Source organism: Spermophilus citellus, assembly GCF_964194105.1.
Source record: "Spermophilus citellus genome assembly, chromosome: 2".
Lineage (NCBI taxonomy): Eukaryota > Metazoa > Chordata > Mammalia > Rodentia > Sciuridae > Spermophilus > Spermophilus citellus.
This window is the reverse complement of record NC_138183.1, coordinates 180258819-180273281: the sequence shown is the minus strand read 5'-3', so window position 1 is coordinate 180273281 and position 14463 is coordinate 180258819. Positions and strand designations below refer to the sequence as shown.

Here is a 14463-nt window from a genome sequence, read left to right as displayed (position 1 = left end):
AAAGATTTTAAAATACATTAGAAAACTGTGTTCAAACACTGAAAATTTAGTCATGGAAACTATTTATTGGTAGTAGATTCTAACACTGATTTGGAAATTAAAATCATAATGAAGCATATTTTACATTGCTTTCAAATGGTATCATCATGAAATTTTTTACTAGGGTAATTTTGTGACATTAACAAATAAAATATTTAATATTAACCATTAAATATTTAATATTTCCTGTTATTTAAAAAACCTTGGTTAATATTTTTTTTTTAATTTTTAATATTTATTTTTAGTTCTCGGCGGACACAACATCTTTGTTGGTATGTGGTGCTGAGGATCGAACCCGGGCCGCACGCATGCCAGGCGAGCGCACTACCACTTGAGCCACATCCCCAGCCCCTTGGTTAATATTTCATGTGTACAATTTTTAAATATATTGATAAATACTGTGGAACTCATAAAAGTTTGAACCATACATGTAATCCATCACAATGATTTACTACTTCAAAAAAGAACACCTTTAATGAAGTATAATGATTTAATGATAAAAGATATGGAAATACTAAATCTGAATAATATTGGAAAACAAAAAAAGTCTACTCAATCTTTTACCCTTTGTTTACTGCAAATATCTACCTAAGTACAAATTAACCAGTCTAATTGGCTACCAGGTCTTTAGAACAAGCAAAAGCTGCTAGACAGCAACAAGAAAAAAAGTGAATTTTACCAAGTTGTTTTTTTGCCAAACCTCTCCCAGAGCACCATCTTTCCTCAGAAAGAAGCCAACTTCCCTAAGTCAGTTCCGAGAACTAGTTTTGCCTACTAATAAGACTGAACTGTTTATTTAAAAAGTTGAATTTTAATGAATTACAAAACTGCCAGGAAATCCTTATAGTAGCTGCAACTAAATAATATCCAGCATTTTACCAAAAGAAATTGACAGTTGGATTTATACATGAGAATGGAGATCTTAAGTTTGATTATTCCTAGTGCTGAAGATACTCCATTTAAGCCAAAATACTTATTTCAGAATTAGTTAAAACAGTCACTTACCACTCAGCAAAGTAGCCAAAATCCCTGGGTTCACTCCTCATTTACTTGCTCACAAACTTCTAACTTGTGAAGTTGGAAGAAATCTTGAGATCATCTAATGTATTTTCTAGGTCTTGCTCCTCACCATAGTTAACAGAGGTAACAATAACCTGCAGCCTTCCAGGCTAATTCAAATTGTCTTTTCTGTAGGCTTCAGGGAACCACTGCAGCCAGAAAACTCACTTTTTCTTGACAACTGAGTTTTCCCTAGTTCTGAAAGTTAGAACTTTTACTGTTTTTTACTTGGAGATGTATAGTGCCCTCTTATGCCTCAGGAATATTAAATCATAGATAAACAGAATAAAATTTAAAAGTCTAATCTCTTTTCCACTAAGTCATTCAACAAATATGTCCTGAGGTTCCAACCGAGTCTCTAAGGACATAAAGGTAACACTTTCAGAAACATCAATAAAAATAACACCAGGATGTATTGCCCAATTTTTTTTTCTAAATTTATTGAAGGCCTATTATTTTCACATTTTGCACTATACATGGAGAATAAAACGGTTAGTAATACAGAGTTGATCCTTGCATAATGGACTTTAAGACCAGAAGACAAAGCAGACAATTATGACAGAGAAAGCTAAGCATTATTACATTGTAACACATATCTACAAATTTGTTGTCACTAATTCTTCTTTTTCATAATCATCCATTTATAAGCTAAATTACTCAGAGAAATAAACAGAAACCTTTAATAATTTTTTAAAATTTCACATTAAATACATTCTACTATATATAGTTTACTTTGACAGTATGTACATCAAATTGAAAATATACAACTTTTAGATCTTTGGAGGTAGGCAACCTGATAATGTTTTTTAGAACAGAGTACTAAAAAAGTTATAGCACCATTCCCAAATATGTTCTAGGATTCTAGAGAACTGACTCTTTGTAAGCTGGTATTACTTGTAAAAAGTCTGTAAAAAGAAAAAGGAAATGTGGTTTATTTTCAAGAATCTATGAAGTTCTGTGTGCATTAGGTGCTGAAAATATTGAAGGTTAAATACAGACTTTCAGTCCAGAAGAAGATGAAGACATTCTATCAAAATATTCTGCTATAATAGGTATGAGATGAGAGATATCTTCGAAGTACAATAAGGACCAAGGTAACAGAGTTTCTCCTGTTAATGGAGATAGCTGGGGAGGTGGCATCAGGTCCTCAGTGATAAAGCACTGATCAGGTCCAAAGGCAGGATAGAAAAGAATGTCTGAAAGATACAATTGGCTATACTGTTATAGCAGACCAGTTCCTCTCCAACAGTATAAAATTGTCATCATTACTGAAAAACTACTATCTAGAGAGATTTTTATCTATCTAAGACTAGATGTAGGGGAAAAGTCTTTCTAGATACTACGGATTAGGTGTAGCCCCGCATTTTAGGTAGATCAAATGGGCTCTAAACCAAATGAGGAGGAAATGAGTATACTGTTTAGCAGGAAACAGCTAAAAGTTAACAATCAGTATGAACAATAGTGTAATTAAGAGAAGTCTATTTGGCAAGGGATTTTATTTGTATTTAATTTGAAGTTTAAAAGCTCTCTTTTCAACTTTTGAAGGTACAAAAGAAAAATAAGGTTAAGTTTTTGTCCCTAAGTCTAGCTTGGGCGAGAAAGCTAGCAGCTCATAGGAAAGAATGCAATTTCTCAAAGGGAATTGCTCTTCAGACTCCAACAAAAGCCAATGAGCTATTCTACTCCATTTAACTAACATTCATGATGCTTACATGCTGGAATCCATCAGAAAATCTACCCAAATGTAACTCTAAATATTATTTACTCTTTTGTGAAATAGTTTTTCTTTTAATTTTTAGTTCTAGGGGTATCCTTAGGCTTGAAAGATTAGCTCTAGCATTTTACAGTTGGAAGCTGTGTGAGCTTAAGTACTATATGACTACTTTTCCTATCTGTAAAACAAAATTAGTACTATCTACATATTTTTTTAAAAAATTATACTATGTCAAGTTCTTAGTACAAAGCAGGCATCTAATTAAAAAGGGTCGGGTGGGGAGTGAGTGTGAAAAGGCAAAAAAAAAAAAAAAGCTATTAACTAAACATATTTCTTGGTTCTGGCCAGAGATACTTACTGCAGTTCTACATACAGTCTACAGGACATTCTTCGATAGCATGGCTTGTCTGAGACAATCTCTTTTTCTCCTCCTTTAAATATGTCCTCCAAAAAACTATCTTCCCTTCAATAACTTATATCTATGCATCTTTTTTGTTGGGGGGGGGGGTACTGAGGATTTAATTCAGGGAAAATTGACAACTGAGCCACATCTCCAGCCCTACTTTGTATTTCATTTAGAGACAGGGTCTCACTGAGTTGCTTAGTGCCTTGCCATTGCTGACGCTGGCTTTAAACTCCCAATCCTCCTGCTTGAGCCTCCTGAGCCATTGGGACTACAGGCATGGGCCATCACAACCAGCTATATCTGTGCATCTTAAGAGATCCTGAAACCTTATTTTCTCCCTACAATAGATTCTGCGTTCCTCAGGTTAAATAGAGGACGAGAAGGCACTCAGCAGAGGCAACGGAACTGTGAATAAAATCTGTGCTGTCAATGAAACAAGACACAAATTTCAAATCCTGACCAGTTTGGGGGAAAAAAAAAATCATTTCAACAGAAGAGTATTCAGACAGAAAAAAAAAAAATAACATGTTCCATATTGTTTTATTAAAAAACTGAACCGTGAAGCCACCTGAGACTTCCATCTCTTCCAGACCTTTTTTTTTCTGTGTAGGTTCTGGTTGTTCACATTCCATTATGATGATTACTGCTTTCCCAGGAAATGTTCAGGAGGGCAGCTGCCTTGGAGGTAGGTCACCAGGACTCCTCTGCATTTTACATGCAATAAAGACTCCAGAAGGGGCTGTAGCTGCACAGGCCTCTGCTAGCTGCCAGAGGTAGGTCCACTGCTGCACGCTGCTCTGCCTTTTAGACCCAAAGTCTGTTCTTGGCTGTGGTTTTAAGAGAGCCCCACACAGAGGCTCTATTTAATAACTATAAAACAATAAAAACTAGGGTTACAAGCCAACAAGAATCACACTGTCTCTTAATAATACTTAATTACATTAATTTCTGTTAAGTTAAATAAAACAGTACTAATAGAGATCCTTGTTATTTTTTTAATGCTCTTTAAGACATTTAAAGCGGCCATTCTCAAGCTCAGTGCTTAAGCAACATCTATTATGCATGCAGCCAACATGCTTATGAAGCACATGTATCTGAAAGTAACTGCCACTTCAAAAACAACATAATTTTGAAGTATACCTAAGAAACAGGCTAAGTTCTGATAACTTAGATACACAACACATATCTCTTACAAATGCTAAATGTAGGCTTAGTGCTGCTTAGATCCATGTCTAGGTCCTAGGATCTTTATCCCATATTCAGAACAAAATGCAAAGGTTCATCTTTTCTACTGGCAGATGTGTCTCCCTAACTAAGAGTGAAGAGGTGTAAGACAGCATTTCATAAACTATGTTCTGAGCGTACCTTGTTTTCATTTTTTTTGGGGGGTGGGGGGGTGGGGGGCGGGCAGTAAACCTATTTGGGAAAAGTTTCCTATTTTATCTTCCTCCTCAACTATCACTTAGATATATATTAAAATTCTGACAAGTTCTCAAATAAAGAAAACTAATAATTCTATACTAACTCAGGTGCCAGAAAAAAATTAAGAAACAGCTTATTAGTTTCAGCTCTCTGCTCACATTGATCTGTCAATAGCCACTGCCTGAAACAAGCTTTAAAACCTAACAAGATGAAATGACATAATTGAGGAGCAATCCCTACCTAGTAGACGTGTGTGCCACAGATGGTCCATTATAAAGTGAAAACACTAATATGGGATGAAGCTATGAAACTTTCAATACTTATCCCAAGTTCCTTTTTTTTTTTTTTTTCCTATCTCACTCTTAGTACTTAAGAGCCAAAGAAAAGGGGAAAGAGTATTACTTTGAAACACAAGGAAGGGTAAGTCCCTATCAACTTTAACCATCAATCAAATTCTAATCAAAATTTTAGACATCTAAATTTATGGCACTAGTATGGGCAATAATTTAAATCTCTGCTCTGCAAATGGGAGAACTGAAAGAGTGAAAAAGTTCTTCCTCTCCTCCTCTTCCTAGTCAATATTGTTAAGTTCTTAGTACAAACCAGTTTTTAAAAGATGAGTGATATCTTACAGGAATGTCAATTTCTCTGAATCATCTTCTACACTCATGTGGCCTCACTTGGTTCTCCCTTGAGGGAGTCTTTCAAGAAAAGAATAAGCAACCTGAGGCAGCAGCATAGCTACTTTTAAAATATGAACTGAACTTTAGCCAACCTTTTCTTTAACAGGATCTTTATCTTTTTTAAATTTCTATCTACTTAAGTTACAAGTATCATTCTGGAATTTGAGGTGTGCAAACAGAACACATGAGAATGAAAAATAACACATAAGAAAGTACAGGCAAGTTTGAAGTATAAGATAAGCAGGCTCAAGCAAGAAATCCATAAGAAAACCATAATCTCTCCAGACTGACTCTCTTTGATGAATAAATAGACATTTATTTGCATAAGCCACCAGGGAAGAGGGGAAGCTGGCTTTTAATAACAAAGTTAAAAATATTTCAGTAGAGCTCACCCAGTTTGTTCCTCAGATGTGGCAAATCATATATCCCCACAGTTCCCAGATGCATGAACAATTGACTGATTAAATCAGTAACATCCTACAAAGAGTTTACAGTAGCAAACTGAGTCATGTTGAAATTAAAGCATCATCAAGAAAGTTAACATAAAATAGGCATGCATTAAGTGCTAAATTTCTGACACTTTCCCTCAATTGAAACATTCTTCATAGTAAACCCAAAGTGTTAAAAAATAAATAAAATCCTGAGCTGGATATACTGAATCTATATTTTTAAAAGTACACCTACCTCAAAAATAACTCTTCTGAGATCATTGTATCTTAAGAATGAACCCAGAGAGCAGTCTGAAAAAAATGGTCCACAATTCCCTAGTCCTTTATTGTGGAAACATGATTGACAAGATCACCAGCGCACAAAGTGGGCACTTAAATCTTCTGATAAAATCATTCAACATTCTTGTTTTGAAAGCCATTTGCTCTGGAAACAACTATGGCAGTGTTTTGGTTTTTGTTTTAGCTTATGATTCTATTAAGATTGGAAGGTCCCCAACAAGAGCTCAATTAGAAATCAGTAAAATTAGTTTGACTATTACCAAATAACAATTTTAGTCATTATGAATCTCATTTCCCTCCTGTGAATTTTCTTTGAATTTAGAGTAGCTTAATCTTCAAAATAAAATTTGAGTTCCTTCTCTACAGCTCTGTTTTCCAGTTTCTTTTCCTGCCTCAGAGAAAGTGCAATGAGAAATAGTAAAAGGTTAGAAAGCTTATTCAACTTGAGGGCATTCTTCGATGCTGACACTCAGTTTGTTTCCCATGACTTTCTTCCTCTGGGCAATTTGGTAGAGAGTTTGGATGTTGTACACAGCAACTTTATATATGCTGGTCAAAATATATATATATATGGTATATATAAAAGCTTAAAACAAAGGAAAAAGTCATTTATTCACCTATCACATAGAGTCAGGCAAAATTAGGCATTTTTATATTCTGCTTGAGTTTTTTTGTTGTTGTTGTTATTATTGTTGTTGCACTGTGATATTATATTGGAGCTTGGCTATATGTAATATGCAGATATTTTAAATAGATTCAAATCTACCAGAGAACAACAAGTACAACCAAATGGCTAATGCTATTAAAATCTGATAGTCTTAAAAACTGACCTGCAGAGTAGTGTCATCTGTTTAGGCAAGCAGTGTTTTAAAAGAATGCCTCTAACAAAGGGGAATGAAGGGAAAGGGGGGAAATGGGAACAGGCAGTAGAACAAGACAGTAGAATGAATCAGACATAACTTTCCAATGTTCATATATGAATACACAACCAGTGTAACTCCACATCACATACAACCAGAAGAATGGGAAGTTGTACTTCATATATATATAATATGTCAAAGTGCATTCAGCTGTCATGTATAACTAAAAAAAAAAAAAGAATGCCTCTAAGAATTTTCCATTTTGACACAGACTCAATTAATCCCTATTGTTTGTTTCAGTGCTTAGGAAAATGCCTAAATAGATCCGAAATTCAGAATTTGTAACCCCCATAAAATGTTCAGATAATGGAATGCCTGGAAATAAAAAGATGGTTTAAAAATATATACCTAGTATTTTCTGTCCATCTTGAACTGTGCAAAACTATTCAACATCAAGATTTATTTCCTTCTAAGCTTGCATCTAGCTTAAAGTCATGTGCAAAGAAAAAAAGATAGATCATCCCAACTCCATCAAATTTTCAAGCAATTAAAACCAAGTAAGAAAGATTTAGGAATCTCATACCATGAAAAATGCTCATCTTTCAGATGAGATTTGAATACAGAAAACTTGAATAAAGCAAGTTCCTAGAAATAAGGGTGGCATCTAATCACTTCCCCGCTAGAATGCAGAGAATGGGGAAGACAATGTGTCTACTACTATGCTTCAGGATACCTAAGGGAGCAGATGATGCAGCAGGAGCCTAACAGAATGACCTGCATGTGTCACTTACTCCTCAAAATCTGCCAGGAATGACACTTAGAAGCAATCGGAGGAAAGCACACCTAAAGAAGGCAAAGGGACATGGTCTGGTAGGAGCAGAGAGACCTGGAAATCCACTTGATTTGTAGAATAATAATGTATAGAGTAACATGGCAGGTGTACATGGTAAAAATGTGTCAGATATATCCAATGTCTTGGGTTGAAAAGATGCTATAGTTTACATAAGACACTTAAAATCCAATTTAACTTTTGATGATTCCTCATTTTAAAAAATTAGTTTTAGCTGGGAGTATAGCTAAGTAATAGTATATTTGCCTGGCATGTACACATCTCTGGGTTCAAACCCTAGTAATACAAAAAATAAATTAATTTCAAGAGATATTTTATAAGTCTGTAGGAAAGATCCAACTTATATATTAAATAGGCTTGTTTTTCTTGAATTACACATCCCTCCCACTCTGGTTTGCCAGCACATTGTAGGAAATACCCTGAGGCTTGGTAAAACCCAGCAAGGTTTACGTTAACAAATCTCACCAAAAATGCCTGATTTTCCTATTATCTCAAGTAACTTGATCCTGTAATTTCTTAAATTTTTAAACTGTTTCCCATCATACTTGCAGTTGTATTTACTAAAATAACATGGGGTTGTATTACTTTGCAAAAATATGTTTACCTAGAGCTACTTGATAGGTTAAGATAGGTTTTAAAAACAACAATCTTATGTATAGTCTACTCTGCTAATTGAAATTATGATTGTTGTCACAAGGCTCAACAACTGACTGGTTAGAGTAGTTGATTTTTCTGCAGAAAAATAAAACATAGCCCTGATAATGATTCTGTCAAATGGGCACTTTAAACTCTATACAGCAAAATCAGCTGGATAGGGGAGCTGGAGAGAATAGGCTTTTGTTCAACACCATCCTAAAGCATATGTTCTGGCAAGGTTCCACTATAGCTGTCTAATCATCGACTAATTATCTGCCCATACATTGACTCTTTCCCACTTATGGTTGAGAATACTTTAACTGTATTTAGCTTTAAAAATTGGTTCTCTTTTGACCTAATGAAGCTCTGGCAAAATACCACATCTGCTTACACTGATTCAAAAAGTGTTCCAATTCCTCATTCTGCCATCAGGTAGCCAGTCCCTCTGTTTCTGATGCAAAAATATTGAGGGAAATTGCCCTTGTCTATTTCTGATTATTAGGTTTTTGGTAATTAAATGGTGATTTTAGAAATTTCCCCACCAGCTTCTCCAATTCTACAGGACTGAAGAATGAGAAGTTTTCTAAGCCAAATGGGTAAACTCTTTACTTATCTATATCCTACTTCCCACCTCACACTGAATAATTTACTCAACTTAGTTTTTAATCAGGTCCCACTTTATCCATTTTGTAATTAATTAATTAATTTATTTATTTTTGTGCACCAATTCTGTAGGTACTTTGATCTGGAGGCAAAGAACCTTTGAAGGAATGTGACAAAGTAAGAGGTCTACAAAGCCCTAGGCTCATCAATATGCAGACCAAGAAATAAATTCATATTGAGTACATGTACCATAATATGGCAGCATTTTAAAAATTCACATAGTTATGGGTTTAAAAAAATACATAGTACTTAGGGATGATATTAAAAATAGTTAGCAACTGGTCAAGCATGGGCTTGAATTAATCCAACAGACTGCTGGCCAACAATAGCTGACAGGCACAGCCCAATTCCTACCACTAAGTATCAGATCAGACAATCCAGTTGGGAAGAAACAACTTTTTCTTCACTATCTCCTTTTCATTTTATTTATTTTTCATACTTAAGGGGGATCCTCATTTAACAATTTTTGGAAGTTATTTTTCCAAGAAATAAGTATGGTTTAGATAGAACACTATATCTTAGTAGGTAAGTCACAACTCCTAGGACAAATCACAACAAATTTAAAGGTTAGGCCTCTGCTACTGTTTCATCTTTTGTCATTTGTAACAAACTCATTCCCCACTTTCCCACAGGTTCCTATAAAGGGTCAACATCTGCCAAATGCTCCAAAGGCTGTATACTTATCCCAAGAAAAATCTGTATTTAGACTCCATGTATAATGAGAAACAGCTAGTTTCAGTTAGCTTCAATTTACTTGAACCATTAAATACTCAGCTTACAGGAAAAGTTCCAACTTTAGCAGAACATATGGGATGGACCGTAAATCTGTACTAAATTATTTTAACCCAAAGTGTGCCTGCAACTGGAAACAGTGTGTTTGAATGAGCAATAACTGTTCTTCTCTAGTGAGAGAAGAGAAAAAAACAACCTGGACTGGCTGGTCTACCTTTTACTTTCATCAGCCTAATGAGCAGAGTAACTCCTATGCTGTTTCTTTGTCTTAGTTTAAAAAAAAAAATTCATATTAAATGTAGTATGTACTACATTATATTAATTCGATATGTCATTTAGGTCAATTTCTCAGAGTCAATAAGCAATGTTTGATATGTCATTTAGGTCAATTTCTCAGAGTCAATAAGCAATGATAAGAAAAACAGCCTAAACACCAAGAAGATGAAATTTATAATAGTCTTATGTTTCCTACCAATTCAGTATAAAGCCAAGTGACAAGGCAACACTTAGAAATAAAGGTTTAGCAATAAACAAAGTAAGCTGAGAATCATGTCCTACTGACCAAAATGCAAATGTAAATACTTTATACATATTCAATATAGATCAAGTATTGTTTAAACCTACTGAGGCCACAAGTTGCAAAATTATGCTAACTTCTCTTGAAAAATGTGTTATCCATACTGGTTTTCCTGTTAACCTAAAACTAAAATTCCAGGGTATCCTAATCACAAGAGGTTTTATATCTCAAAGCAATAGAAACTAACCTTAAAGAAAGCAAACCACTTGTAGTCATTCAGCACAATCTCAAAGCCTTGGTTGTAAATGATGGTGAAATGACCAGAATTGCCAAAGTCATCATATGCTGTATCCAATTTCTTAAGGTGCACCACTACTTTTTTTTCTGGTGGTTCTAGAGAAAAGAAAACGTACAACAAAGGAAAGTTATTTGAACTTCACAGGGTTAAAAATATCTCTACTATTTAATTAAGCTGCTTTCCTTTTATGAACAAGCATACCTAAATCCAATCCCCCCATCCAAAAATCAAGGCAAAGAAAAATATAATAAAAGGTACAAGGAGATAAAAAGACCAACCATCAAATCATGAAAAAGGATAATGTGTTAAGCCCAGGAAAAGACAGAAAATGATCTATTCAAAGAAGAAATGGGGTATCTTTTTTTCTCAATGGCTTTAGAAATGAGAACCTCAGAACCTGAATCCTTCTAAAGTAGGAGTGTCTTTAATTACTGGATTAAGGTCTAAGGTAGGTTTACTGTGAGGCTGCCTGAAAAGAGTTCAGTTGTGTCCATCTGGACATTCCCACACTTTAGGGAGTCTTCAGATTAATAACTCTTGAGTGGGAGATTGCATGTGACAGGGAAGTGTAAATCTTGATCTCCCTTCTGCCATCATCCCCATGCTCAATTTATAAAAAGAAACAATGGTACACAGTGTCCAAGATTAGGAAAAGCCATATAGTCATCTGGAGTTAAACATTTCTTTTCTTTTCTTTTTTTTAAAAAAAAAAGAGAGAAGAGAGAGAGAGAATTTTTTAATATTCATTTTTCAGTTTTCGGTGGACTCAACATCTTTATTTTTATGTGGTGCTGAGGATGGAACCCAGCGCCCAGCACATGCCAGGCGAGCACATTACTGCTTGAGCCACATCCCCAGCCCTAAATATTTCTTTTTAAAGAAATATTACTTGACAGTATCAGATTACTTGACAGACTTCCTTCTGCTAATGGGGAAATTACAGCTGAGAGCTCCACTCACTGCAAGTCACAGGGAGCAAGACTTTCAGCAGACCAGCAGTCTGTTGTCTGGGGGGTTTTGTTTTTCCTCTCTTCTCTACTGGCTTGTTTTTTAAGGTTAGCCAAGTAACTGAAGCATATGTAATACCCCAGTGTATTCACACACTGGATATTTATTGTTCCAACTGCCAGGCACTGTACTTGGCTCAGGGCATTTCCAAATAATTATCAGGGAAAGCATTAAAGAAGAAATGAGCTTCTCTATACCTCCTTGAAGTACCTGAAACAAAGAATGGTGCTAGAAATACTGAAGGACAAAAAGCATTACCACATGCCAAATCGAAATGGCTGGACATAAGAGTCCTTTCCCATAACCTCACTGAAAAAAATATATATATATTTTTTCATATCCTCAAGAGTCCTTGAGCTCATTTTTTTTTTTTTCACCAATAGGATTTTGAAAAGACTGGCAGATTAGAAGGGGGAAACAAAAGACTGCAGTTGTGAACTCTATTCTAAACCAAAGCAACCAAATAAATACAAATATTAAGAGGAAGAAAAAGTTCTGGAGGGGGAGGGGGAGAGTTGCGGTCCCGAGGAGTGTGCAGTTAGAAGTTCTCAGCAGTTCAAATTTAACTTCGCAGCGGTGGCCAAGAGAGTTACCCCAAAGGACCCGGAGTCCAGCCAGGATGTTCCAGCCACTCAGGAGCGCTGGCCGCCGTGTGGCCTTTGGGCGCAGAAAGGGACGACTGCGAGGAGTCCCGGGTCCGCGCGGGAAAGCGAGCGTCTGAGGGCGCCGGCGGCTTACCCATAACCGAGCAGTTGATGTCCCGCTGGGAACCGACTGGGCCCACCTGGAAGACCCAGGTGCCCAGCAGATCAGGATAGGTGCAGTTAGCAGGTGTGTCGCAGCGCACGGTCCAGACACCGCAGAGGGACAGCAGGAGGCCGGCGAGCAACGAGCGGGGCCAGGGACCCATGCTGGAGGGGCCCAGACAAGAGGCAAAGAAGAGAAGAGCCTAAGCGTGGCGGACTTGGAATCAGGCGACCCGGGTGGCTCGCGCTTTAAAATAGCCAGAAGCCCGGAAACCGCGGGCCGGCGGGGGGCGGGGTTACGGCTCGGCGGGGGATGGGCGCGGGACACCCGGGGGGCGGGGCCACCTTTCTCAGGTGGGGTTCGCCGAAGCCGCCGGTCCTCACCTGGCTGCCTCCGGACGCCAAGCCAGAAAAACAAATGCTGACGGACGTTTCAGATTTTTTGCACAATCGGTGACTTAAATAGGACCTAGTCTGGGCGGGGAGACAGAAGGTGAGAAGGAGGCCCAGAGAGAAGAGCCGGGAGGAGTGGAGTTCTCTTTTGCTTACTTTCCCTCTCTTAATCTGAGGTCTAGTTGCCTGTTTATCAGCTATATACTTTTTCCCCTCCGAAAAACTTCAGCACTCTGTTTGAAAACTCCTCTTTCTTCCTTTTTCCAGTTCTCACTTCTTTTTCTATTCTCTTGATTTTCTTTGGTCTCCTGTTGATGATATTTGTCTATTTGTCTAAGGGAGAATTCAACTATAGTGCAAATTTGAGCGTTAAGTACCCCCCGCCCCCCCCCCCCCCCGTTTAACTGGATTTAGTTACACAAGGGGATCAGAGATTATATTGCTCAAGTTCTACTACATTACTGGAGGGCCAGAAAAAGGAAGTAGCTTGCCCAGGATGAGGAAGGAAACTGATGTCCTGCCGGATTCTGGACTGTGGTGTGCCAATCTGATGGTCATTTGTTAGGTAGCACTATTTTCAGGTGCCTCCTGTTCTCCCCTGTGTGAGAGTTTCTCTGACTGTCCTGGCTGCTATGGGTAATTGGGCTCCTTTCCTCCACTGAGCCTCAGAGGTGACTGTGTCCCTGCCCTCTCAGTTGCATGCATTCTTGTACTCATCACAGATATTCATATAGCCACTTTTCCATCAGATTATAAACCTTCCAAGGTAGCAAATCATTCATTTATGTCTCCCTGGAATCTTGTTTAAAACCACCAGGGATGTGTTCTTGAATGTTAAATGTTATCTTTATTTGTAAGCCTGAAACCCAAAAAGTAGTTGCCCTTGAAAGCTCAGAGGTGAAAATGCTCTTTAATACCAAAACTACAAGGGCCAGGGTGTGGCCAACCTTTTATGGGGTAGGACAGAAGAAATATAAAAAGTAGAAAAGAAACATGCAAGGACAGGAAAACTAGACTTTAAAAGCCTTGGGCTAAAGTTCCTCATACCTTCACTCCCTGAGCCAGTTCTCTTTTCCTAGCCGATCACTTACATTTTCTGGGAAATCTACAAGTCCTCACTGACAATCTGGAAATTCACCCACTTATTAAAATTGTCCTGTGCCCTGTTAATTAGTCCACTATTACATGCATTTTTAGAACAGAGAAAGGAAGATATGCAACCTATAATATTGGGTCCTTTCCCACCATTATCTATTAATCAGGTAATGGAGAAGACCTCAACTTAAGGAACTTGAGAATAGCCAGACCACGATAAAATGTCTTGTGATCACCACCAGACTGATGGTATTCCCTCATACCTTCCCATGGCCGTCCCTCACCAAATTTTCTTTAAAAAGAGAGACCAAGAACCCCCAAAGTCTCTCTTGCTGGTGAAATATGTATTCCTTGCTTTCCTAAATAAATCTCTGTGACTCAATAGCTGAAGTGTGCTGGAATTCTTTTTGTCATGTATGTCAAGGACTCTGTCATCCTGAGTTGAGGTCCCCTCTCTGAGACCTTTTGGACCACCTTCAGTAACATGTATTTCTAGATTTTATAGACCTTTTAAGGATTAAAAACTGACATCTAATTACATTAACACACTATTTAAAAATACACTAACAGAATAACATTTCCTTCCTAAATCTCTGGGAAAGTGTGTCATTGTT

At 37.1% G+C, this 14463-nt stretch overlaps 1 protein-coding gene across 3 annotated transcripts in view; it reads right to left on the bottom strand.

Moving 5' to 3' along the window:
• The window catches only part of CTSC (cathepsin C), a 38856-nt gene extending 24672 nt beyond the window's left edge, over positions 1–14184 (bottom strand). The window contains exons 1-4 of one of the 3 annotated variants that reach the window (XM_081282554.1): positions 12354–14184; positions 10557–10702; positions 5716–5800; positions 461–2294 (exon numbers count right to left, since the gene is read on the bottom strand). In XM_081282554.1, coding sequence (XP_081138680.1) covers positions 2086–2294; positions 5716–5800; positions 10557–10702; positions 12354–12525 — 612 coding nt within the window. In that variant the 5' untranslated portion in view covers positions 12526–14184 and the 3' untranslated portion in view covers positions 461–2085. Of the gene's footprint in view, positions 1–460; positions 4089–5715; positions 5801–10556; positions 10703–12353 lie in introns of those variants that run through there. The other 2 variants (XM_081282555.1, XM_081282553.1) reach the window with 2 other exon arrangements.
• Positions 14185–14463: the final 279 nt, after the last annotated feature.